The sequence below is a fragment of the Anas platyrhynchos genome, chromosome 2 (assembly GCF_047663525.1).
Source record: "Anas platyrhynchos isolate ZD024472 breed Pekin duck chromosome 2, IASCAAS_PekinDuck_T2T, whole genome shotgun sequence".
Classification (NCBI taxonomy): domain Eukaryota; kingdom Metazoa; phylum Chordata; class Aves; order Anseriformes; family Anatidae; genus Anas; species Anas platyrhynchos.
In genome coordinates, this window is record NC_092588.1 from 139,012,655 (window position 1) to 139,040,063 (window position 27,409).

Below are 27,409 nucleotides of genomic sequence, written 5' to 3' on the forward strand. Positions count from 1 at the left end.
AATTTTAAAATATAAAATGTTATCATTTTATATTTTAAATCCTTCTTTTTTCTGTGTTGTCTTTCTGCAATTTAAAATCCTTCCTTTGTGATATCAGCTGTTGATTAATGCAGTCAAAATTGGTATTTTTTTTTCTTTCCTGAAAACCTTATTTTTTTTACCTGTTTCTGTCTCAGTAAACAGCACCACAATGGAACTTGTTATTACTAATAACCTTTGCCTGGGGGCTTGCACATATGGTTAAGTTACCATAGCTTTAAGAAGTTGTCACGAGTCAACCAAGTTGTGCTCAGATCCCTGTGTGTGCTGGCAGTCTGAGACAAAAGTGAGATGATTCAAGTTCAAGCAGCTTGCAATCATGTCCTTGGTGTATTTTTGTTACTCTGACACCTCTCTGTGAGTTGTTCCACTGGCAACGTCTTACCTCTGTTGGTGTTCTGGCTTTTTCTTAAAGCTCAAAATCATTGATAATTTAATGTCATCCTTTATATCCAATTATTTGTCTCAATGAAAACTCAAATTATATTTTTAAAAAAAAAAAAACAAAACAAACTAAAGTTTTTGACTATGTGATTATTGTTGATAAACCCTATTTTGGTGAGCTAGGAGACCTCCTTGATTTCCTATCATTGCCCTCTTCCTAAAAAGCACTCTAAACTTTCTCTTTTCTCATAAGTGGGAGAATCTCTCTGTCAGAATATACAGAGCTACCAGATTATCCTCCTTCAGAGGCTTTCACAGAACTAATCTCTGCCATAATACATATAGAAAACTTGCTTAAACAACAACCCACCATGGTTATGCAATGATGAGTCATAATGCTGTTACTGAATGGTTAAAATTGCTTTTTCTATTGCGCTTGTTACCTTGATCCCTTTCTTACTCCCATTTTTTTCTGCTGACATCCTTCAGACTGCAGATTCTTTTAAGCAGGGTATGTCATTCACTTCATGACTGTACAATGCTTAGTACAACGGGGCCTCAAAGTTGTCTCTTTTAGTTGTTTTTTTGCAAAATATACTAAACTGTAACACACCAGAACATCCCACAGATTTGGGAAAGTTTGGCTTTGGTTGAGGGGTCTATGTGTTTGTTTGATCACTGTGCTAAGGTCCGCAGCTGCCCTTTTGGAAACAGTTTGCATGTTGCCAAAAGTTTTCCAAAGAGTAGCCACAAAAAGCCAATCAGTCCTCTAAACATACAAACTCATGCTGCTTTCTCTTAACAAAGCAACAACAGAAAAGCAAACATTTAGGCAAGTATCATGAAAATGTTAGTGCAAATGTGTGCTTTTTTTTTTTTTTTTTGTGGTTGTGTGATTTTTATGGTTTTTTGTTTGTTTGCTTGATAAAGTACCTGATACAACTGTTTCCCTGGTCTAAGAATGCCAAAATCTAGGTTTCTGCAAAGCTAAGGTCTGTTTTTAAAAAACTCTTTCATCCAGCTGTTGATTGGATTAGCATCCTGGAAACCTGTTAATGTCCAGCTGGGTGCTGCGATTAAGCTTGCCAAAGTCATGTTAAGGGTAAAGAGAAGACTGGTTTTCTATATAATCTCCTTTTTAATCACATTGCCACCCTAAAGCTCCCAGCTGTTCTAAAATTTCACTCCTCCTGCTATATGAATGTCCCCTGCAGATTGTAGATTCTGCTGCAATGCCCAATTTGCTGTAAACCAAAAAATAAAGAAAAATTCTAATCACTGTTACTTTTGTTCTTAAATGCAAGCAAAGCATTTCAGTGACTGTTCTGAGTTGTTTGCATTCCCTATATGGTGCCTGTGGGAGAGCAGCTTTACAGCATTTAAGTGGAAATGGGCGTGTGGTGGGCAAAGGGCCAGCCTCCGCTCGTGCCAAGGACTGGAGAGGGCACGAGGACTGACTAGCCTTTGAGCCTGCCAGGCTGTGAAGTGTCCATGGCCCTTACCCAAAGAGTCAAAAATTCCTGCGTCATATCCCCTTAATGAATGCATACTTGCCTTCCTTTTCCAAAATATGTTTCATATTGCACGTACCACAGGTACATGCCAAACAATCAGAATTACTTTGGTATTTCCTTAAAAATACAACCCTTGAGTAATTAATTTTCCAATCTGTACAACACTGTATAGCACTTTTGGAATCAAGCCGTGTTTTGGGCTTTGAAGAACATCTTTCAAAATAATGACATTGCTTAGAGGTCTAGAGAAATCTCCATAAATAAGAAATTTTCACATTTGCCATCTCTGGCCACTGTGCCAGACTGAGGTACCCATTGTATTGGTGGTGTTTCTCTAATTGTATGGCCCACAGATTGCAGGTTGGTCAGTCTGTGAGGAAACATGACAATCTGTATTCATTGTTAACATGTTATAATTGAAATTTGCCCATGTCAGCAGTTTCACTTCATGCTAGATTTTAATACTTCACATTTTGCTTGTGTTTTGCATCACTTTTAAAGACTTTTAAATTAACTGAAAAATTTACAGAAATAACCTTTCAACATTTTCTTTTCTATTAACTTATTTTTTGGCATTCTAGATGTAGTAGTGCATCAGATACATGGTGTATCATCTCAAATCATGCCCTAACCTAGTGAGACCTAGCTCAGGTCTCACTGTGCTAACAAAGAATAATTAAAAGTATGAAGGCATACAGATCTCTCTCCTTTTGGATTTAAAATTCTCTTCAGCATGAAATAAGTGAAGAGATGAAAAATACATCTGAGAAGAAATCCTAGTATTATAAATGAGGACTGTGTGTGCATTCACATGTACTCCTTTTTTCTTGTAAAAGCTTGTATGTTTGCACACTGTTTCATGTCTTAATTTAATAAATAATGCCATAAAAAGTCCCTACCTGAAGGAACTTGTTTGATAATTCTAACAAGATTTATTATTTGAGAATTTTCAGGAGTTTGGAAAGTTATCTGTCCTAATGATATTCAATTCATAACTGGATTACCAAGCTAAAGAAAAACCCTGCATTCTCAAAGGACCACTTTTATTTTTCATGAGAAAGGCATAATATAAAGTCCATTACTGAATTTGCAAGTATAATGATAGCTGTATTAATCCAGGGAGAATTACAGGAAATCCAGTAACAGACCAAACACATCAGATTTTGCACTATGAACATAACCTTGCAGACAAAATCTGTGCCTAGGCTCCCACTGTACTGACCAAAATTACAGGTAGGTAAAGAAAATTAGCATGAAAAATAAGATCTCTAGAGGCACCACCTCATTTAACTAAGGAATTTCTACCTACAAGTAAAGGAAAATAACAACAAAAATAATCTTTACTGAGCAGTGTTTTTTACCTGGAAGACACGGTCTTAAGAAGATGATATACCCTTACTACAAAATGTGAGACGTTTGGTCTTGAGGAAAAAGGACCTCGAATATGATCACATGATTTTACACTAAGGGTGTGAAAAGTATGGCTTCATAGTAAAAAAAAATACCTTATAGAAGCTACTCTAGTAGAGTAAGTGATAAGATAGTTGGTAAATATTTGTCAAGCATGTCATTAAAACAGGGAATGATTTTTAAAACAAACACATTTTGTAAACCTGCCATGCAAGGAGAAGAAGAAAAGGGAAAAAAGAGTAAATAGATGGGATAATTATTAACCTGAGATATCTCACTTTTCTTAGACAGCTTTCCATGAAAGATGAGGAACTGGGGGCTATAGCAGCATGTATCATTGCAGCTCTCCTATATGCAGTGGAATAAGATGAATACCTGCAGGAACACAAAATTTCAGAAGCGCTTAGGAAAAGTCTCTGCTAGTCTCCAGAGCAAGCCCTGAAACTTAGTGTAACCCAGGGAGGTGGTGCAGTTTCCTTACCTGTAATGAATGGACAATACGCATCCATGTAGCAATATTTTCCTTGAATAGTTGGGGTACTTCCAAGTTAGATTTAAAAAAAAAAAAAAGAAAAAAATAGTGAAACTACAGTGAACTAAGGTTTTTTTTTTTTTTTTTTTTTATATGAAAGTAGTTGAAAGCATTCCTAGTTCTTATAAAAATAGTTGCTAGCTTATAAAATGAATTAATTGTTTAATCCTCCTTTTCTGGATTGCCCTGATGTCAGACTTCCAATTTTTTTCTGTGCTCAGGGATTTACATGACCATGTCGGTCCCAGTGGGGAAATAAAATCAATGTTGAGTTTGATACATGTGATTTGTCAATATAATTAAAATAAATTGAATCATTATTATTTTTTTTGAATGTATGTTGGGTTTGCAGCCAACACGAGACATGACCAGCACTACAAATGATCTCTGCAGTTGGAAAGATGAAATTCCAGTTTTAATAATGCTGACCTAACATCTGGCTTCTCTAGGGCCACAGGAATTACTTTTCTGTGCTTTGTGTCTTTTTTATAGTCTGAGGACCAGTTAGGCAGCATCCCTTCTGGACAGCAGGATGAAGGAGAGTAAAAGTGATGCCGTGCCACTTTGTCAGTGGAAAATGTGATGCATTCACTGTGGAACCACTGTAGAAAGCTAACACCCCCAATGTCAGTTGTGTGATAGCTGTGTCAGGCTTGCTCGTTGTTTTCCTCTTACTTAAAGACAGTGTTGCCTAGGGGTTGATCTGTGACCAGGGGCCCTGCTCTGCTTCAGAGAAGCACCATGGAGCTGCAGAGCTGGGGAAGGGTTTGGAGGTGCCATCATTGCTGCAATGAATGGGTGCTGGGGGACCCCGGAGTGTTGGGGGCTGGGACTCTGTGGGTGTGGCTTTGTCACAGTCTCAGCTTTGGTTACTGCTTGATAATATCAATGGTTTTGACCAATGGTCACTATTGTGTTAACTGTAATAGCCTTTAATGTCTAGGCTAAACTTCTGGCCACTTGTTGCTGCTGTCCTTTGCCACTGTTGCCCCCAGCTCCACTGGTGCAGTCACAGTAAAGGGGAAATTTAAACAATAGGCACCTTTGAAATGTGCTTACAATGACTCTGGGCATTTCCCTAATGGACAAGATCTTTTAAAAATACCAAGGAAAGTTTATTTTATTGTTTTCTTCTCTTGCTTTAGCTCACTTGGCATTTTAGTTTTAGAAGATCACTGTAACAGATGTATTTGGACTCCTGTAAGCCCTTAATTTTCTTAATGTAATTTCCTTGATGTCTGTTCAAGGACAGGTTATTAAACTTTTAGCTGTAACTGATCTTTTTTATTTTTTTATTTTTTTTTGATAAGAATTCTGCATATCAGCCAGGGAATTGTAAATGTTCAGGATAATCATGCCTTAGTCTGTTATTCCCACGTCAGCTTATGAAAGGATGGAAGGTGGCTCTGGAAAGCAGAATGTGGAAATGAAATGTTTCCTTTTGTTTTAGTCCTGTTAGCATCTAATATTTATGCAGTAAGCGGTATGTTGCAGCATCCTTCCTTTTCTCATCTGTCAATGTCAGGAAAATACAAGCAGTGACTAGGGGGTTAAATTCCCGTTCAACAGGCGCATTTGGGGCTTTACGTCTCTGCAAGGGAGCTCGGTGCCTTACAGTGACGGGAAGTGCTGCGTGACAGGAGCAGGGCTTGCAGCAGACACGCATGACAGCAGCGAGACACTGTACCAGCTATTCCAGCTTTGCAGGGACCTCACGTTTTCCAGCTGTTTACCCTTGAGATGTAAAATGGCAATTTGGCATAGGCTACCAGCCTGGTGTGATGTGAGCATCTGCGTAAAAGGCTGCACATATGGAGCATGCCCAGTGCTCTGAACAGCCTGTTACCCCACCCCCAGCCAATCTAGGAAGAGATGAAATGAACTTTGCACTTGCAAATGTCACTGAATACATTTTGCACAGGATTTTAAAAGGTTCTCTTATAAGCACTATTTTTAACAGCCAAATCCGCCCCCCCAAACGCAAAGGAAAAAGCCCTAGGTATTTTTCTGTGGTCGATCTCAGTTATCATCAATTGAAGCCTCTCTCACAACATCTACCTGAAGTCTGGCTTATTTTACCTTTTTATCATTCAAGTCGATTTTTTTTTTTTTTGGAGGTGGTGTGGATTTTTATTTTTTATCTTTTTTGCCTTTTTACTGGCATGAGAAAATTTGAGAATTTAATTGCACTAGAATACTTGGAAGCAGTGAGGCTGCAAGCTTGAAAGGCAGAGGGAAGAGAAGGAAGGCTCTCACAGCAGAGCATGGATAGGAAAGGAGCCGTGATTCTGCGGTGCTCAGTGTGCACATGTTTTATGAGATCAGTGCCGGGCGCTGCAGCTGCGGACAATAACTGAGCTGTCTGGCTAATGAAGGCCACCTGGATCAGGCTTCTGAAAAGAGCCAAAGGAGGACGTCTGAAGAATTCTGATATCTGTGTAAGCCCTATGTTTTCATTACTGGCATATATTATATGTATTGCAGAGAGGGAGGAAAAAAAAATACGGTGAGGAGAGTGCAGTTGTTTTCTGATTGAATTAGCAGAACTCTGTTTTGTATGCAGGGAGATGCAGGGGGAAATCAGAGCTGTCATTATTTATAGAGCTGTTCTGGCATTGTGACTGCTTCCATTGTGGCGATACGTGGACGTGTGTTGAGTCCAGACAGATTTTATTAGTTGGAAGTTGATTTGTGGTCATTTACATGTTTTGCTGAGGGGCAGAGATGGATATGAGCCATTTGCAGTTCTGATGGGGAAAGTGTGTCAGGTAAAGAGGTTGCCCTAAAATAAAAATGGATAGCAGAGTTTAAATCTGCTAGCAGGGATATTGTGTAATGGTAATTATTGATACTGAAGTTACATCTTGGGTATAAAAATCTGTTTCCTTGCTAATAATGTCATTGCTTAGAGTTTACATCTATATGGAGCCATCCTTGAAGCTGCTGTGTGTCCTTCAGCCCTGCACTGCACCACTGCTGTAACTCTACAAAGCAACTGGCTCTGCTTACTAAAATGCATATGAATAAGAACAGAGGCATAGTGCAGGAAATATAACACTGGGGAAGACACCTGCACTTTTGGAAAGTGTCCAGAAGAAAATATTTACTTAGATGTAATTTTACTAAGTGATTTTCCCTTTTTGGCAGTTATTCTCTTTTCAGGGATACAGATTTAATAGGAAAGGCAAGGTGCATAGCCACTTGTGCTTTTTTTGAACACTGAAACGACTTGTGACATTATTTTTCCTTTCATTGTGCAGGGTTCGGCGGACTCCTACACCAGCCGTCCATCCGATTCAGATGTATCTCTGGAAGAAGACAGGGAAGCAGTGCGGAGAGAGGCAGAGCGACAGGCCCAGGCACAGCTGGAAAAAGCAAAGGTAAGGTGTTATTTCCCCTTATAAAATTCATAAAGAATAAGATTCAAAAAATGTTCTGCTTTAAAGAGCTGTCATCTCATCCATTATTGGTACAAATGTTTATAATGTGTTAACATACACTGTAAGACCTGTTATAAAGATTTTCCAGACAACAGTAGGAATTATATTTTTTTAGGAAAAATCACTTAGAATCTGAATTTGCCCTAAAAGGCATTCAGTTACTATAATCAGTAAGAACAATCTTATTTAAATGTGTACGCGTTTTTTTCTGAATATACTTATTAATTTTTAATGCATGTGCTCAAAGCTTAGAGTTTTTACTGAAGATGCTCATGCAAGTTTGCCTGTGGATCCCTATGACACTTAAAACTTAGAGTTCTAGAAATCAGCCCTCAAACATCCTGTTCACTTGAGCAAAGGATTGGTCCCTAAAAGTCATATGTAAATAGAGTCTGTTGGAAAGATTTTTTTTTTTTTTTTCTGAAGACTTCACTGGCTTGCTTTACAGTTTGAGTGTTAAATGACCCTGTGAGTAATATGCTCTAGGACTTGTTAAGATTTCTGCTTCTAACTCCATACTCCTGGCAGATAGTGACAGATTAGTAAGAAAATGCTAAATGTGCTTCAGGTTCTTTCTGTGTGTTTAGTTAGGACTGTAAGGCTTTTAGCAGTAATACGATGAAAGAGCATGGGCTTGTCTTTCTCTCATATGTACTATATATTTAAATATTATTGCACCTGTAAAAATGGGGCTCATCTTGTTTGTTATTATTCATTTATCACTTCATTCTGATCTTTCCTTTTGTGTGCTGCCAGTCAAATCTTGCTGCATTGCTGTTTTCCAAGATCTGTTTTTCAATATCGTTTCTCATATTTATATACTAAAATGCACTATTGAGATTCCTCCTCAGATGTACCTTTTTTTCCTCTTGTGTTCTCTGTGTTTCTCTCCGATTCCCCTCCTCCATTTTGCCTCGTTTTTTATTTCCTTATCTCTGATCTATCTCCCATTCTGTTTCCTTTTCCGCTGCCAGCTTTGCCTCTGCCCATTTACGCCACCTGTTTTACAAGGTTTCCTCATAAATTCAGAAGTCCACATCACTGAGGTATTCATCTGATTGTTTAGCGAGGGCCAGCTCCATAAATAAAACAATAGTGTAATCCACAAGCAGACAACTTGAATAGGGAAGCTGAAGATGTTTTTTGGAAAACGTAGTTGATGACCTATATTTGATAAGAGTTCCTAATGCAGCTTTTTGATGTGCTGCTGGAACTTGCCAACCACAGGAGATGCTGAACATCTCTTTGAAGTCGGGTCCTGCTGCCCTGGAATTGGTACAGCAGAAATGCCCCAAAATCAGCCTGTTACTTCCCTTTCCACCTTGTATCCCACAGCTATTGCTAATTGCAATCAGGATTGCTTTTAGTTAGTTTAATTTTTTTTCCTGTTAGGAAAAATGATAAAGACTGCTCTGAAATTTGGGTTAAATGTGGAATTTTATCAGTAAATGCACAATCTTTAAAAGAAGAGTTGAAGTAATAATATCCTGCAGACTAATCAGGGTAGCACTACAGCACTTACTGCTGAACTGATGCATCTCAGTGATGAGTAAATCTATGCGAGTGTTGCTATGGGAATTTGGCTTACTGATGCTGGCTTGAATGCATGGACAGCCCTTATGTAATATTCATGACCTCTAGCACAGCTGCCATTGTAGTTCATAGAGAAAAATGCTACCAGATCCTGAGTTTTTAAAACTGTATTTCTATACATCAAGGCAATGTTCTCACTCCAGCTGGCATAAGATACAGTCTCTAGGTCTAACACCGTCTGAGACTATAAGACAACTTGTGAACAGTCAAAGTAGCAAAGGCAACTGCCAAAATGAGCCTGCTATAACAATGGGTAGTTCTAGCAGTATATAAAACACAAAATGAATAATTTAAAACTCTTGTGTTTTGAAATAGATTAAAGCTCAAACTGTATGAGCAGTTTTGTTCCTTAAGCCAAGTGTTAAAAAATAAAATAAAAACATTTCAGGCTATAATGCATGGAAATAATTTTATTTAATGGCTATTGCCATGCAAAATATAGTGTAAATACTAATATTTAATAATATTAAATGAAATGTTACACCTATTTGTCAGTTTCATTTGAAATAAATGTTTTAAAAGACTTAAATTAAACCTAACCCAGTAGCTCTGAAATATTATAGGGTGTGCTTTTCTGTCTTTGCTGGTGATTCAATTCTTCACCTCCCTGAAACACGGTGAAATCAATGGAGCAGTAACTTCTGCTGGCGCTGCCTGGCTCCTGTGTGCACCCAGACTTGTTCCCCGCAGGCAGCGGCTCCCTGGCTGCCTCGCCATCACCAGCACCAGCTATCAGGCAGAGCCAAGTGACACAGCTGCTTTAACTTTTCACCTTTTAATACTATGAGTGGAAGTGTTGATCCTAAATAAAGTCATTATAATTCTGTTTGTCACAGGAATTAGAAAAGGCTGACATACATGAATAATGCAGCAGTGGAGAGAAAATGATAGTGAATTAAGGGTAGATTAAAAAAAAAAAACCTGTTGAACTGTGTCACGCACTCGGTGAAAACACTTTAATGACATCCATTTTCCTTTCTTACAGCTAAGGAAAACACCTAAACTGTAGAGGAAAACTATACTAATAAAGCACACAATGGCAAATTGTTAGGCAGATTGTAGGGTTTTTAATTTTGGCTTTTTCTGTATTCTAATATCACATCCAATATGTACCCAGATAGGGTAATAAATAAAACAAATAAAAACTAAAAAGACTGTAAGAAAATACGCCTTCTGGCACCTGGATTTTTAAAAGCATTGCTTCTCTAGAAAATGGTTAAGCAGATTTTGCTGACTCACTTTGGCATGAGATTTACTGTAAGGAAGCGGGGGGCACGATGCATCTATGGCATCATCCAGGGATGGAAAATGAAGAGGCAACAGATGAGGGTACCTGTGGGCCAGCAGCTATTCCCAGGGGAAACAATTCTCCAAATGAAGCTGTTAAGCCTGAAGATAAAACATTGTTGGTTAGAACAGTTTTACAATGCAAATTCTGAAAGGTGGATTATTTATTTATTTATTTATTTTGGTGTGGACTCCAGTCTGTATTGTGAGTGCTAGGTTAAAGTAGATCTGTGCTGTGGCTGATGACGGCACCCTAACGATGCTGTGATCTAAGGACTTCTTCTGATGCTCTTTCCAAATTTCATGCTTACATAAAAATTAGGATCTTATGCATTGCTAAGTCAAAAAATAAGTTAGCCTGATGACGCTAGTTGCTTTTAGTGATTATATTTTTTAAAATGGTCATTTCTACAGTCAGTAATTGTGTCCAGAATAGGAAATCTCAGTTCCTTTCAACTCTGCTTTGTTTGCAAGCCACCAACTACTCTACTGCCGGCATCCTTTTAGGAGTTTGTAAAAACTTGAAATATACATAACCCTGGTTTAAAAGTTAATTTTGATCATTTTTACACTAGGACTGTGAACCACTAAAATTTTGGTACCAGGTATCCCTTTGCTGACTTTTAGGCAAAAATACAGAGCAACAATGAAAGCTGACATGTTGCTTTCTTGATGTGTGCTGTATTAGTTGTGAGGGCTTGTGACTGTAATAGCGCAACATCTTAATGTGCGACACATTGCCCCATGCATGGTTTGGGGACCATTGCTTTGAAATATCTAGCAGGCTGGGATAATGCCTACATATCCCTGCAAGGCTGAAGGCATGAAAAAGATTGTCAGATGTAATTATCCAGTGCAGTGTGCCAAGACTAGTTATTTAAGTATTTATTCACTCTCAGGCAGGTTTCACAGCCTCTGAATGACCCCACGCTGCTAGCAGGCAGCTGCAAAGCTAGTTAAGGTATGTCTACTTAAGCTGCAGTAGCACTTTTGACAGACCAGAAGTGCCCATCATCTTGATGTGTGTCCTTATATTATGTCAGCATGTTACAGCATGGAGACCCTTTCCATTCTCTCTTAATTATGAGGACGCTGTGGTGCTGAACAGCATCCAAAGCCATAGCAACATAGGGTAGTGCTTTGTGTCAGCTGTTGTGTATGGTAATATTTCTTCATTGATTTCTTCTCATTTGCCATTTTGTTTTAGAATACTTCCACTGCATGTTATCATTTAGACAGCTAATGTTGCGTATCAGAGTAGCTGGGATTACATGTGAGCTGGCACAGTAGTCTAGCTGGGAATAAATGAGTTGTTGATCTAAAAGTACAGTTGCAAATCTGGTTGTTGCTTAGCTGGGGGCGAGTTCTGCATTGCTGGATCAATTTTATTTTTTTCTTCTTCATTTTCTTCAGTCATTTCTGCTACTTTTTCTTAAGATTGTGACACTGGGGCATCAAGCGGTTCTCTTTACACTGCTGTCTGTGACCTATAGTTTTCTTTTTGTCTCTGTTCCTGACCTATTTTTTTCTTCAACTTCAGTGCATAAGCTTGTTTTACATAAGTGCCTGTCATTGTGGGGATTATTTCCCTGAACGTTTTATCCATTCTCACTGTTTGACTGCATTGTTTTGGGGACTAGAATAGTTTCTTCCAGTGGGGTCTCATGTAACCTGGAACCAAGTGCTCCAGAAATAGTACAGTCTCTAAAAAACATCTGTCACATCCCATTCATACTGTGATTACAGAGTGATCGAATCTGTTTCATAAGTATCCTTTCCTCTTCTGCTTCTTGAGGCTGAGTAGGGAAAAAAGTGCGGTGATACATTAATGCAGCCTAAATTTAGATACCTAACTTGAGATAGATCTTTTAGTATCCTGCAGCTCCTTGAATAATCAACAGAAAGAGATGGATTGTCTCTGAGGAACAGAGACAGTTCTAAGAAAGTCCTGAGACAAGTATAGCTCATAGCTCTCTGCCAGCAGTTCACCTGCTTTCGCACACTCCTGCTCTCTTAAGTAAGGATGCTTGGACCAGCCCTTGGTGTGGTTCAAGTGGCTGTGACCAGGGGTTCCAGGTGTGGGGCCAGATGCTGGTGTGTGCCTCAGCAGAGGCTGCACAGGTTTGTTGTGGGAATCATAGGAGAGGATGAGAAGTGGATTTGGGGATGCTATCTGTGGCTGGTGCAGAGTGAGTGTGTTTGATGAGGCGTGGGAAAGGAGGAATTAAGATATGCCTTTGCATGCTGTTCAGGCTGGCACAAAGCTGAGCGGTTCTGCTGACATAGATGTAGGTAGATGCTGCTGGTGGTTCTAAGCAAAGTAATTTCCAATTAAGACATATATTACCTGGTTCATTAACTCTCTTGAGGTTTATATTAGTGTCTGACTTACATCTCAGACAGTATGCCATATTCCAGAACTTGACTCTTCTCAGCAGATGGTCCAGCTATCTCATGCCATTGTTTGTTTGTTTGTTTTTGAGAAGTTAACATATGCCTTTTTTACTTAGAGATTACTGTCTCAAAAATAGAGGGGAAAATAAGATTGCAAGACATAGGCCATTGTTAAAGGTAACTAAAATGTGTGTAATCACCTTAAGATAAATGTTGAGATCTTGTATCTGTATTATCTATTTTTGGGACAATTTATATAATTTTGTCTTTTTTACTCTAAATGAGTGATGTGTATTTCATACTTCAGCTCCAGCTTAATGTAAAATCTATCTGGAGATTTTATCTTTTGTCTTTTATCTTTTAAAAACTACTTTTAAAAAGTATGTACATATAAAATATATTCAAGTTAGGCATTATTGATGCAGCCTTATAGGAGCTGTATAAACTTATACATATATTTTTGCATTTTATATATTCATGTACAAATACATGTGTGTATATATTTTTGCATGTAGTAGGTAAACAGAACAGGTGACTTGAGTTGGCCGTATTCTACAGTTGGTAACTTTCAATTATAAAGTATTTCTTTTGTACACAAGGAGGACTGTTGTACTAAAGGGTAAACTTCTGATGAAGTAGAAGTGTTTTATCAGAGAACAAAGTTTTCCTGTAATCAAAGCTGACAAGGGACTGCCAGGGGATTTATGGGAGCAGGAATGAGATGGAGAAAGGACTTGAGTGTAGCTGCAGGTAGATCACCATGCAGAGGTGCCCCAGCTTGCACTGCTGGAAATGATGAGGTTCTGTGTCTTGGAGAATAGTACAGTGGCAGAAAACAAAAACTTTAGTTGTCTAACCTAGCCAAAGTGCACATTTTTCAGCCCCCAGATATGGTTCTGGAGTCCTTGGCAAAGATCTGTCGAATCTCCCCTTCCTCCTCTTAAAAAAAAAAAAAAAAAAAAAAGTTTTTGTGGGCGTGGGGAGAGAATTATCTATTTCTGTTTTTATGCTTAATCAGGGGAAAAAATGGTTAGAAGGTTGAAAAATAAGTTTTGTTGTGTTTTTTGTTTCTTCACAATTACATCTTGTTTTATAACATTATACATAAGATGCCAATGAGTTCTAACTATAGGTAGCAGTAGAGTGTTTTGGTACAAAATTAGACTGACATCAGATGCTAATTCAAAAGTGTTTTCTTGGGAAACTTTAATTACATAAACTAGTTGTTGGCTGTGTAAAACCTAAAGAGAAAATCAGTAGGTGCCCAAAGTAAACCAATGATACCTGGGAGGAAGATGTATTCCCAGGTTAGGAACATTTTAAGTGCAAGACTCAGCTTGAACTGTGAACAGTGTCTGGTTTCCGCATTATTCATAGTATGACAAAAATTCATCAAAAACATTTGAAGATTCAGAGAAGGCCCCAATGAAGAACTTCTGGTTGTTTTCCTGTCATCTTTTCTTCTATATTCTATGTAAAACCAGTGCATACCCTAGAGAGAGAGAAAAACAACAACAATAACAAAAAACACACAGACATGGCATAAACTTACCCTAACATTCACTTGTGGAGCCTATACAAACCTCAGAACACCTTCTCTGTACCTCCAATCCTGCATTGACATTTTCCTCTGGGATGTCATATTCACCTGGCAATCAAATACTTTTATTGGATCTGATATGAAATCTTAAATAACTTCTAGGTGGTATTCTCTAGCTTTATCTGAGAAAGATATCCACTGAAATATTAATTGTTGCACTCATTTTTCTTGAAAACCGTTCTTTATATAGTTAGCAAGGAGGAGATGATAATTTCATCCAGGATATTTTTTATTTTAAATCCAGCATTATTGATAGCATCACATGTGCAAATGCTACCTAAGTTTTAAAACGTGGTACAATGATGATCAATACAGCTGTGCAGACAACTAATGTGTTACTGATAGTGGTCGAGAGAATACTATGATTTCTTCCATTTTCATCTTCTTTACAATATCCAGCTGTACTGTACCTGGTCTCCTCCCTGTCCATATCAGGAAAATTTTACCACGCTGTAATTGTTATATTACTTTTTTATTCTTTCAGTTGCCTCCAACAATTGGCATGAAATAATGAATTTCTGGTTTCTTTATTATTCTTAGAGATGAGACTCTTTTCTTGCTTCTTTCTAACTCTTACAAAATTCTCTTTCCCTGCAAACAATTAAACCATTTTTTTCTTATGATCATAAAATTTGTTCTTTTTGTTCCTGGAAAAATATCATACTATTGTACATCAGTGACAAATTACAATATTTAAGATAAATGTATGACTGAAATACATATCAACAAGATTGTCATTTATTCTTTTTTTGGGAGTTTTATCGGGTAGATGCCTATTTTCAAGGTGACCTGCTGTTTATTATATTTGGAATCCAAAATACAGTATGAAACTCCAGCCTTGTTTGCAGTACTTTGAACTGATCGGCATTTGACGAGTATGGAAAGCAGGGATCCACCCCCTGGTTTGGGTTTTTATTTTTCAAGTATTCTTGTGTTATTGATCTGCAAACTGTCCTTTTTTCAGTGACTGAAGGAAAAGTGAAGGCAAAAAACATCTTTAAAGGGAAGATGAAGGCTCAAGCTGCAGCTGCTTTGATTATTTTGACTAGAGATGTCAGAATGTTGAAGTAAGGGAAGAGATGCGCTTGCTGCTTTTTGACTCCATCTTTTCTGCCAATTATTTGTAAATTGAGTTTTAAAATGCTGCTGGCTTCTAATATTTCACTTGAAATGAAATGGATGAACAAAAGCACTTGGGGTTCCTATAACTCCAGGTCAGCTCTGTCTGTCATGAAAGAGATGCTTCCTGACTGAAATAAAAATGAGGAGAAATGCTGAGTACCTGCCATCTTGAGACTCAGCTGTACATGTTGCTTTTAGTAATCATCAGTAATAAATGGCAGTAATTGGGAAGGGAAATACATTTCTGACTTTCAATAATAGTCAAATTACAGTTGAAAGTATCCCTCCCAGAGGAGCTGTAAGGAAGCTCACTACATTTATCACAGTTTGTTGGTGGTTTTTTTTTTTCATTATTTTGACTCCTTACTCCCTTTTTTTTGCAGCAAGTCAAATGACTCATACACAAAAGAACATACTTTCTTTAGTTCTCCCCCGGTGTTAATCCAGCAACTGTGGTATTGCTTGATATTTTCTGCCCTTAACAGCAAGTCTCGTGTGCTCCGTGGACTTGAACTTGTGTGGCTGCCCCCTGTCTGGTGGGGCTAAGCATGGACCTACCTTGTCTTGTTGCCTCTCCTGGCACTTGAGTTGTCAAATGCAGGATCAAGGAGCATAGAATCATAGAGATTGGAAAAGCCCTCCGAGATCATCTGGTCCAACTACCACCAATATTGCATACTAAACCATGTCCCTGAGTACCGCATCCAACCTTTCCTTAATTGCCCCCAGCAATGGTGACTCCACCACCTCCCTGGTTAAACAGTTCTAACATCTAACCACTCTTTCTGAGAAGAAATTTCTCCTAATTTCCAGCCTAAACCTCTCCTGGAACAACTTGAGGCTATTCCCTCTAGTCCCTCTAGTTCCCGCTAGTTACCTGTGAGAAGAGGCGGACCCCCAGCTCCCAACACCTTCCTTTCAGTAAGATATAGAGAGCAATAAGGCCTCCCCTGAGCCTCATCTTCTCCAGACTGAACAACCCCAGTTTTCTCAGGCACTCCCCATAAAACGTATGCTCCAGGTCCTTTACCAGCTTCATAGCCCTTGTCTGGACATGTTCCAGGGCCTCGATGTCTTTCCTGTAGTGAGGGGCACAAAACTGAACACAGTACTTGAGGTGCAGCCTCACCAGGGCTGAGTACAAGGGGATAATCACCTCCCTGGTCCCGCTGGCTACACTATGTGTCATCATAAGCTGCTGAAGGACTACTGACAGAGCTCCCCATCTATTGGATGATGGGCAGTATTGCCGCACCACTTCGTAGTTTTCAGATAATAATAAGTACCTACTCAAAGACAGTTAGACATCTCTAACCACTCTCAAAACTCCTTTACTCCAGAAGAGAGATTTGCAGCAAATAGTCCATTCCAACCATCTTGGGTGTTGCACAGTAGAGTTAGTCAGAGTCCTTATCCTTGGTTCCCTGACAGGAGGGTGAGGAAGAGTTGTGTTTCCAGTGTTTGTTCCTGTTCTGCTGGGAGTGACTTTAGGAATGGGATGGCTCCAAAAGCCTGTGACAAAGGAGGTTGGTGCCTCCTTGCAAGGGTAAAACTGTGGAGCTGTGCTGCCATAGATGTGTTGTGCATGTGTGAACTCACAGAGGGACAGATTCCCTACTCCTACTTTTAAACTCCCTCAACATAAAATCTTCCAGAGCAATAGCTCATCTTGGAATTTGGCTTAGTGCTGAGTAAAAGCTTCAAGGCAAGCTCTCAAACTGAGTTTCACTAGAAAGCCTGTAACTGAGTTGCAGGCCTGAGAATGAGTGATGTGCAAACAAGGCAAAATATTTTTTGGAAAGAAATATGGACATAATGTGGATTGATTCATGCAGATTTGTTCTGTGCTTCAATTTGAAGATCTGATGAAAGGAGGAGATGGAAAGAATTGAGCATTGACGTTCTTGACCAATGTTCAGATTTGGGAGACTCAATTTTATTTTGCATTTCTCAGACTTGACTGTCTTCCCATCACACTTTTTGGTCGTGCTTTGTCTCTGTCAATGTGGTTTTATGACAGCATCTTTGGTTCCAAAATATTAGCCTAAGAAGTTTCAGTTCAGCAGCTGCTCTGATCATTTATTTCAGTAGTGTTATTTCATAGTTGTGTCAGTAGACCACACTGATGGTCAGCTGACCACGATGTAGCCTCACAGGCAGCAATGTGCAGTAGCATGGGAATGTGGACCGAGACTGAAAGCTCCATGTGACAACAATTGGAAAAAACAAAACAAACAAAACAAAAACCGTTCAGCTGATGACAGGAGCCCAGACAAATATAAATCAACAGTTGGAACATATAACATGCATGCCGTTCTGCATGCATCTTTCATGTCACTGCAGAGAGACTGATTTCTGTTTATTCATGACTTGGGTCTCGAAGCCACGATCATTAATTCTAGGCACAGTGAATACGTGTCTTGGTACATGACTTCCCACAGATTTTCCCTGTATGTTTTAATCCTGATTTGAAGCTCTCACCACAGTGGTCTTTTATCAGGAGGGGGGAAAAAAAAAAAGAAAAGAAAAAAAAAGGCACTAGATGTAATAAACCATGCGCACAAAAGCAAACTCCTTTATAAGAGGCTGGAATTGCCAAGATGAAAAGCTGCTGAATATGCCATAACATTATCTTATCCTCAAATGTTTGAAAAAACTAAAATTCATCATACTGTGCATCAGTAGTATAATTTAGTATAATAGTAATAATTGTGGACACAGGAAATAGTTCTCTTTCTGAAAAGTAACAATTAATTCCTTACTGATACTGTCAGATTTCATATGCTCATATGTAAAACAAAATTTCTTCATGTTTTAAATCAGTTTCTTTGCGATGTTGCATCAAGCATATTTTTCTGAGATGGATCATTTACATGGTCATATGGGGTGTTCGGTGACAGTATTGCTATGGTATTGTATATTTATATTGTTTATCTTTCTAAACAATCATAGCATCAAGCTCTATAATTTCTATAGAAATTGTAAAATATACTATTTCAAATCTTGACTTTCATCAATAAACTCACTTCTTTTCATGACCTTCTGTAAACTAGAACTAATTCAAGAACCTCTATGTCAAAACCTACAAATGTTTTCTTTGTTATTAAAATGGGTATTTTTGTTTTGAATGTTTTAAGTAGAAGTAAAAGAAATTAAGTGATAACATAAACACAAGCGTTTATGCAGCTAGAGAAAAGAAAATGCACTGAGGCCACCTCAAATTCAGGTCTAAGAAATATCTCAGTATTTATTAGAAATATTGGAGAAATGGGTTGGATTCCATTTCTCATCATTTATAGCAAACACTTCAGTTTGTCTCTCTTGCTCATTTCCATTTTTCCATCTTTTATTTTAAAGACACTCTGCTTGGATAAAATATGTTTATAGAAACAAGTCATCTACTTTGAATGTCCTGACATTCTTTCTTTCTTTAACTTGGTTGACACATTTTCTAACAAGCTGAAAGTTAGGTGGAAATAAAAGGGGGAGGATGTCTTATCAAATTACTGAAATCTGTTGATGCTCTTTTGAGTGGAATAACTTTGAATGGGAATAGCAGATAACATGTTGGGGCAGTTCAGAGCATATTGTTTGAATTTAACTGGTAAATTAAGCAGTTACTCAAGGTTTAAGAACCCAAATTTATCTTGTTCAAAGAATATAAATTAATTCAGCATTGTGGTCACACATATTACTTTAAGAGTGTCAAAATATATTTTTGCATTTTTTTTTTCACTTATTGCAGAATTCTAAACCATAAAAATGTATTCTTTAAGTTCTCCTTATTGTAGATTTTTGCTCAGCTAAAGAGGTTTTCAGTTACTTTTTGATTGTCATTCTCATTTTTGTGACTTAGATTTTTCACGCTTTATATAAGGTTTGAGTTTTTTAGTACAGTAGAAGGAAATGAAGCTGTTAAAAATCCAGCAAATTAAGTGCATGATTCCTTTTAGCAGCAGCTGAATAGCTGCTGTGTGTTGCTTTAACTATATTAAGGACAGTAACAGCTTCAGTACATGCTGGGTCCTGTGTGAAATCAGTATCAAATATGCACAGGAAAAAAACCTTTTGCAGAGGTGGGGGATGCACATGCTCTTGCATAACACTGTCAAATTTAGCAGTGAGTTGAATAACACCCAAAGAAATTTCAAGTGTAGAGAGTAAAACTTCTCTAAATATCTGTAAAATGACAAATGATGGCTATGAAACTATGAAACTATGTATTTTAGCAACAAGCATCAGTCCTCATCACTCCAATGCATCAGTCACTGTTTATCCTATGAAAGAGTGTTGGGTGTGTGAGGTCGGTGGTGTTGCAGGGTGTTACAGGGCTCTTTTGAAGCTCAGGCTCCTGGTCTAGTGGGAGGTGTCCCTGTCCATGGCAAGGGGTTGAAACTGGGTGATCTTTAAGATCTCTTCCAGCCCAAACTGTTCTGTGATTTTATTTCTGCACTTTGGCTATTGCCAAATATCCCTTTGAGTGTCAACTGTCTCTAGCCAGGCTGTCTGAAACATATATTCTGATTTTGGGTGACCTTCATCAAAAAGAGATGACAAGAAAATACGAGAAAATAGCCACTGTCTCTGCCATATCTCTGTTGCATAAAATGCACTTGTAATGGAAGGTATTAACACTTCTGCCTTGCTCATTCTTTTCATATATTTTCTTTACGCATTTGCCTTCTTTGAATTTTTCAAAGTAGGTAGACCTGTCTGTATGTCTATTGGTACGTGTTTTGTAATAGCTTTTGTTCAGTTGTGTTTATGGTGTCTGTTGATGCCAAATTCTTGTTTGACATCATATGTAAACATGCTAAATACTTGCGGTTCACTGTGCATTGTCTATCATTACATAAAGTTGCTTCATTTTGGGAAGTAAAATAAAATAAAAGGTAAAATCTCACAATTTTTCAGTGAACATTCTGTAAGTATTTCTAATGCCTTTTTCATTTTTTATTCCCTTCTGAGTCCCAACATGCATTTCCTGAGCATCTCCCCTCCTGGGATGACCAACAGAAGCTTTAACAGCTTTTAGAGTCTGCTTTTAGTGGTGGAAACGATTAAGGTTGCTTCCACTCCCTGACCAGCAGTTCAAAGATTTTAACAACCTTGCTAAAAGCCAGCTCAGGCTGGTGTGCTGGAAGTCAGCTGTGGCTAGTGGGTAGTACTTAGACCCACACTGACACTGTCCTGCTTCCAGTCACCTGCCTTGAAACCTGATTTCAGCACAATCAGAAGGAAAATTCATTGGATTGACTTCATTGCAAAGCACATTTAATAGAGTTATGTAGTGACACATAGATAATGCTTAAAGGATTATTTCTTTTGAGGGTCACAGTTGGATGAATAGGAGAAACATATATTTTAGTGTTATTCTAGAACTTGAAGGGAAAAAAAAAATCTGTCATATATTAAATGGCCTCTAAATCACTCCTACTTTCCCTAACATGGAAAGGTGGTAGGTAGGCTGCATGTGCAGAAAGCCAGTTTTGAGTAACATATTTTGTTTACTGTTGAACTTTTAAATTGTAATATAAATCTGTATTCAAGCCTGGGATTAGTCATTAAATTTAGCCTAGTTAAAGTAGAAGGCAGCAGATAGAATTTAGCAATTTATTTTTAATGACTCCAATCAGCTCAGAATGTCTATCAGTGCTGGCATTTATTACGTTTATAATGTATGTATGTAAATGATAGATACAGGTAAAGAAATGAGCCTACACTGATTGTGGAAGAACTCTAAAAGTGGCCACTCATGTTTTTACTAGCAAATTGTCAAATCAGCTTCAAAAAAGAAGCTGAATTCACATGAAAGAAATGGCAAGTTTCATTTTTATAGCATAAGAGAAATCTAGACTTTAAATTTCACCAGTAAATGTCTTAAAACTTTTTTCACTTGTCTGGATTCCCTGTCAAGGCATGGACCTATTTTCCAGGATTCATGTATGACTTTGCGGGCTCTGGATACTCTGCATGCTCACCAAACAGGAAGTCAATGAAGTGGCCTTTTGGCCTTAGCCTTTGGAATGATTGCTATTTCTTTATTCCCCATGTTGTTTCCCTATATTCTCATGTTCTTTAAGTAGTATTTTGTTTTTGTTGTTTTTCTTTGTTTGTTTTTTTCTTTCACATCTTCCTTTGGTACTTAAATCTTTCTGAGCATGCATTTTTTGCCATGCTGGAATGGTTAACATGAGTAGGCATTGTAATGTATGATTTTTGTGTTCCATTTTTTTGTATGTATCTGTAGTTTTCCTGTTTGTTTGTTTTTTGTTTTGTTTTGTTTTTGTTTGTTTGTTTGTTTGTTTTTTCCCAAAAATAAAATATCCTAGTTTGAATTAATGGTCATGTCTAGTGCAACATATGTGACATATTCAGTGGAGACTTTTAAGTGAATTTGCTGTATCTGGGTAGAGCCAAGCAGAGTGACCAGTGCTCTTAATTCCTTCCCATGTACTGTACAACTCTGCCTCCCTCTCATTCAAGCCTTGTTTCTCTTGAATTTCATTTGCAAACTTCTTATGTTCTTGTAATTACCTGCTGATCTTTAAAAATGCTGTATTATTTTGTTCGTGATTTTTAATACTTATCGATATTGTAGCTTGTGGAAATAAAATGTCAAAATGGTTACCTTTTGCTTAGTACCTTGGATAACATTTTCTGGCAATCCTGTATCCCTTATGTCAATGTACTGTATAAACAGGGTGAGATGCAGCTGTTTTTTCTTTACTAAACTTGTTCTTCAAGATTGACAAAGACTCTTACATGATTACATGTATTACTGAGTTGTCCCCCTGCCATGCTTGCAGTTGTTCTTCTGGTCATTTTTAAAACAGGGAATCAGTGGTGACATTGGCAATATTGCTCACATTTGTGAGCAATAATAACTGTGAGAGAATAAGTCACAGTTGAGTTATTCTCTCATGCTAAAACATGGAAGCTTCAAAATGATGAAAGCCCTGTGGTCCTGATTTGGCACCTCTCTTTCATTATGTACCATCCACTTAATACCAAATGTGTTCAAAATCCACTTTGGATGTTTCTCAAGAACTTGGTAGCTTCTTCAAGATTTTGAAGTTGTGAATAGATTTCTATTTATATTATTTATTTTTATAGTTTGTGGAAGTTCAGCTGTTTTAAAGTCTTCTAATGTCAGATACTTCTTTCCTTGAAGATAACCAGTGTTCCACAGTGTCTGAGTGTCATGTTACTGTTGCTTCAGTATTTTGTTGGTTGGTTTCTTTCTTTCTTTGCTTTCTTGCTTAAAGTTGAAACATCTCCTCCTCTCCAGTTAGTGCCTTATGATGGCAAAGACTTCAAGGTATGCATAATACCGGTAAATGGAACTGCCCGTAGGACTATCAAATGGAAAAGGCCATATCTATAGTTGATAGCTTTTAAATGACAATGCTCTTTTGTGCTGATGAAAAATCACAAAAGCTTAGCTTTCCCATATTTTAAGGTGGTATAGTTTTAATGTTTGGTGTATAGAGGTAGAATGGAATGTTCATAATTTTTTGAAGAATGTAGAATCAGAAAGTGCGCGCTTCTAAATTTTGCATTTAGGTAAAAAAATAAATAAATAAATAAAATAACGGGTTACGGCATTTTGAGGCAAAAATGGGTTATAGACATGGTGCTGGAAGCTGCAAGCTTTCTGGAATATGAGATAGCACGTATAGCATCCATTACTTAATTAATGTAACCTCTTTCTGGGAATTATCCTGTGACAAAATTGCTTCAGAATTTTTAGAAACTTGTTGAAGACATTAACAGTGATTTGCCAGTACAAGATAATGCTACCTCAGCTATCTCTGTTGCATTTGATTTCCTTACAATGAATTTTCCTTGGCATTCTCCCTTCGCATATAGTTCTTAATAAGGGAGGAATATTGTCTTTCTGTGGAAAGTAGGTGTAATGATTGAAAATCTGCTGGTCTGGGTGGTATTGAACCGAGGATAATGTTCATACATGAAGCACATTTATATGTATCTCCTTTTCAACATGACTATGTAAAGGCTCATTGGATAATAAACGTTGGATCTCTGAGCTTGCAAAGGTACTTAATGTCTTCCTTCAGCAAACATATTCTCTAAGTTTATGTAATAGTGGGCAGTAGCTTGCAAATCAGGAACACTGAAAGGGCTGTTCTCTTTACTGCAAAAGAGAATTTGCAAACACTAAAATCAGACAAAATTACAGTCATCAGCATTATGCATTAAAAGGATAAAGGCAGCGACAATATTTGCCTCGAATTCTGGATGTGACTCTATCTTTATTCTTCTGTTTAGGAACGTTTCGTACTTTTAAGAGCTAAATACAGCTCTTAACAATGTAAAACTGAACATTTTTACCCAAAAGATTCCTCTTATTCTTGTCCTTTCCAGATATGTGAGTGTGCACAGGAGAAAAAAAAAATCTGATTGAAAATCTGATTTACAGTCTTGCGGGGGCAGAATTTGTTACATGTTTGCCTTATTTTTTATTTTTTTTTTGATGTAGCTTGGTTTGAATTTTCAGGAGACCAAGGAAAAGTTTAACTGCAATGTCATACCTTCTTGGAAAAAACATGCAGCATTTCAAACCTAACTTTGTATAGAAGAAAACTGGTGCAGCATGATTGGATCTATTCCTGTTTTCTTTGCTTTACCTCTGCATTTAGTAATTTGTTTTAAAAAGTACAACTTCAATAGTTTGCCCACATTTCCACAAATGAAGTTTCTCTTTATAACAGAAAAATGCATAAATCCAGTAAACTTTGGGTTTGGGTTATTTATTAGTTCTAGTAATTAAAAATGAATGCATTGCGAATCCCGAACCGCGAAAAAGAGTTGAATGAAGATATGAGAAGTATGACTTTAAAAAGACCCATCTGGATCATTCTTAGACAACTTCAAAGCAAATAATTTGAGTGATACGGGGAAAAAGCAACCCCACACCTCACCCTACCCTACCACCCTGTGCAAAAAAAAAAAAAAAAAGTCCCACAGTGAATTAATGCTGTCCATTTGTTCCATTTGTTAAGCTTGGTTTTGCTAGCAACATGCATTTTTCAAGGAGGCAAAAAATGTTGAGCTTTTGCTATTGTAATCTGTAGGAAAAATGAGCCAGATTTTTCTTTTCCCTACCAATACCAACTTGATTTAGGTGGACTGACCTTTTGGGAGGCAATCCTGATGTTCCAGCTGCTTTCGTACAGGGATGTTTTCTCAGAAAGGATGTTCTTTTATCACTTTTTTTTTTTTCTTGTTATCAATTTGTTGCATCTCAGTTACAGAATAGGTTGGTTGAATTATTACCAATTTATGGCTCACAGATTGGCTTTGGAGAAAAGAAAGCTTTATTGTTTGGAAAGCCAAGAATGCATTGCTAGCTCAATGAATTAACTATTATTTCAATTCAACAGTTTCAAATTACATGGAATTACATTATAGATACACAAACTTTCTAATATCTAGCCTATCTTTTTTTTTTTTTTTTTTCCTCCCCAGTGCACCTCTGGGTCCCAGCACTGAAGGGAGCAGTTGGGATTAGGGTTGGGATACAGGGAATCATCAGCATGGAGTCCTGTGACAGGAGGAGTACGGTGCTGATGTTGGTGCTTTCTCGTTCCTCAGCATAGCATCCATCTTGGGTTGTACTCTGTCAGCGTGCTTTGTGGTTTTCACTTCCTTTGTTGGGCTGTAACTCCACTTTACATCCAAAGATGCTATTTTATGCTGGATACTGGCTCTTTGCTCTATTTTTACCCCTAAGACTATGTACGTGGGTTGTGATGGGTGGGTTGCATCTACATGTAGGTTGCTTCTAGCCATTGGACTTCCATGGTTGTCCTGTGCCTGCACATTCAGGGCTCTGCCTTCCTCCTGTGTCTGTACTGTCTGCTGCATTTTATTCTAAAGTCATATCCTGTGTAGAGTGCACTGCCTAATTCCTTGTTATTACTATCTATAAGTTGCAAAAGTATATTTAATAGGCATTCTACAACACAGTTGTAAAAAGCTAAGAGAAAGGTAAAGCCAAGTATTTGTGCCAGTCACCTGGATACTAGGTAATTTCTGTTACAAGCTAAAGCAAGTCTTCAGACAGGGCAAGTTAAGATCCTCGTGTCTGTGTTACTAACATGCAGTCTGTGGCCTGTTACAAGAAACAACAGCGCTTTATCTGCCCTGTTGTAAGGCTGGATGGCATTTCTCCTATTTTCTCTCCTAAGCTGCTGAAAGCAGTAGCTTTGCACAGATACCACACAGGTGTCATGGTAGCACAGTGTTCTTGAGGGGCTGGGCAGAATTTTGTGCAGTTCCTCCTGACAGAGTTAGATGAGAAGAGAGGATGTGGCAAGTGCCTGTTGAAAGAGGGGAGGGAGAAAACCCCAAAATACTTCAAAGCAAAAAAGCAAAACATAGGACATCTGAGAACCATAGTTGGTGATGATGAATCAGCCATGAAGGGAAGAAAAGTAATGGGAAAAAAGATCAGAGAAGTAAATGCAATTTCCCTGTTTAGTTGCAGACCTCAAGAAGTCACAAGCCGAACACTGAAAACAATGTCATTTATGAAATTCACTGCAAAGTTTCTGAGCCTTTAGGCAAGGTTTGGGAAATATCTTCAAACCTTCTTTCACAATTGCAAGGACTGGAATACTAGCTTATTTTTTTAATTTTATTTTTAAATGAAAGCTGACATTCTAGCTAAATCATATTTTTGAAGACTACAGGCTATAAGAATAAGGACTAAATAATCAAGCACTTATAAAATTATGCATACGGCAATACTACTTGCTTACTTTCAGAAAGCTAACAGGGAGGATTGAGAAATGCAAACGTTCTGTTTGTTTCACCCTTGAGAACTCTTGCCCAGTGCATGCAGCCATCTGTACATCTCCTGCTCGATTTGTTTTTTTTCTCCTGCTCTTTTTTGTTTTAAATCTTAAAAGCTGAATAACTGCAGCAAGTAACTTAGCCAGCCTTAGATACCTCAGCACGTTAGGGACTTCTTGAGTTCAAGTGTTCTGGGAATAAATGGAGTTGGTGAAGATAATAGATGAAACACTAAGAGATTTCTGACATTTAGAAAGATGATAGTATCTGTTTATATTTTGTGACAAAGGCTATAGATAGATCTCTCTCTCTTTTTCTCTCTTTTTTTTTTTTTTTTTTTTTTTTCCCCCCAAAGTGAGTTTGTATCTCTAAAACCATTTTGAAAAACATATTTAAAATGTACAAATGCCTTGATGGGAGACTAAATTACCAAAAAGGAAACCAGTTTTCTTGTGAGAAACCTTAATGCTGTCTGTCCAGTGACTGTAGTCAGATTTAAGTGAAGAACCTCACAGAAGAACCATAAAGCATCTAGATTTAGTCACTGCTGTCATATTTCTATATTTAATCAAGAGTTATTATAGAAATACTCCTTTTAAAGTAGTAACAGTGTCATATGAGGATTATCTCAGAGGACTGCTTGTATCTCTTATGGTTATGACCTAAATTATCTATATCTAGAGCACACCACAGATCTTAATACCTGTGATTTCACGGTTTCTACTGGGCACTTCAAGGTTTAGTAAGTCCTGCATATGTGCAAATAGCAACATAAGCTTCCTTACTGTGGCTTTTTAGACCTGTGCAGCATCTTGCCATGTTTCCATTCTTCAGACTGGCTATTCTGCAGAGGAAGAACAAAGACAAAACTGTTTGACACCATCTTAATCTATGTATGCTTTGTAGTTATCCTTGTTTTGTTTCAAAAAAAATTGTAGGGTTAGTAAGTTTGTGTTCTTAAAGAGGAGATTTACCTTTTCCTCCAAAGAAAATGTATGACTTGAGATTGCTTTTTCATCAACTTCCCCTCTGACACTGTTTCTTCAATGTAATATTTTTTGCACTAGAGGTTATAGATACAATTTCTTAATTACCCTATGTGACGATTGGTCATTTTTTTCTCCAGGATTAATGTTGAATGAAAAGTCATTTATAATTATTTCATTCAATTAATAGCTCTCACAACAGATATGTTCTTGTATATTAGTTATAAATGTTGCTAATGGAAATAGTAACATTGAGTGGAGGACACTAACCCTGCAAAATTGATATG

General features: G+C 37.6%; 1 protein-coding gene across 11 annotated transcripts in view; it reads left to right on the forward strand.

Annotated features, from left to right (window-relative positions):
• The window catches only part of CACNB2 (calcium voltage-gated channel auxiliary subunit beta 2), a 247,078-nt gene that overhangs the window by 155,826 nt on the left and 63,843 nt on the right, over nt 1–27,409 (forward strand). For 6 of the 11 annotated variants that reach the window (XM_027450665.3, XM_027450666.3, XM_027450663.3 and 3 more), the window contains one exon: nt 7,140–7,259. In XM_027450665.3, coding sequence (XP_027306466.1) covers nt 7,140–7,259 — 120 coding nt within the window. The other 5 variants (XM_072033681.1, XM_013093606.5, XM_005013183.6 and 2 more) reach the window with 5 other exon arrangements.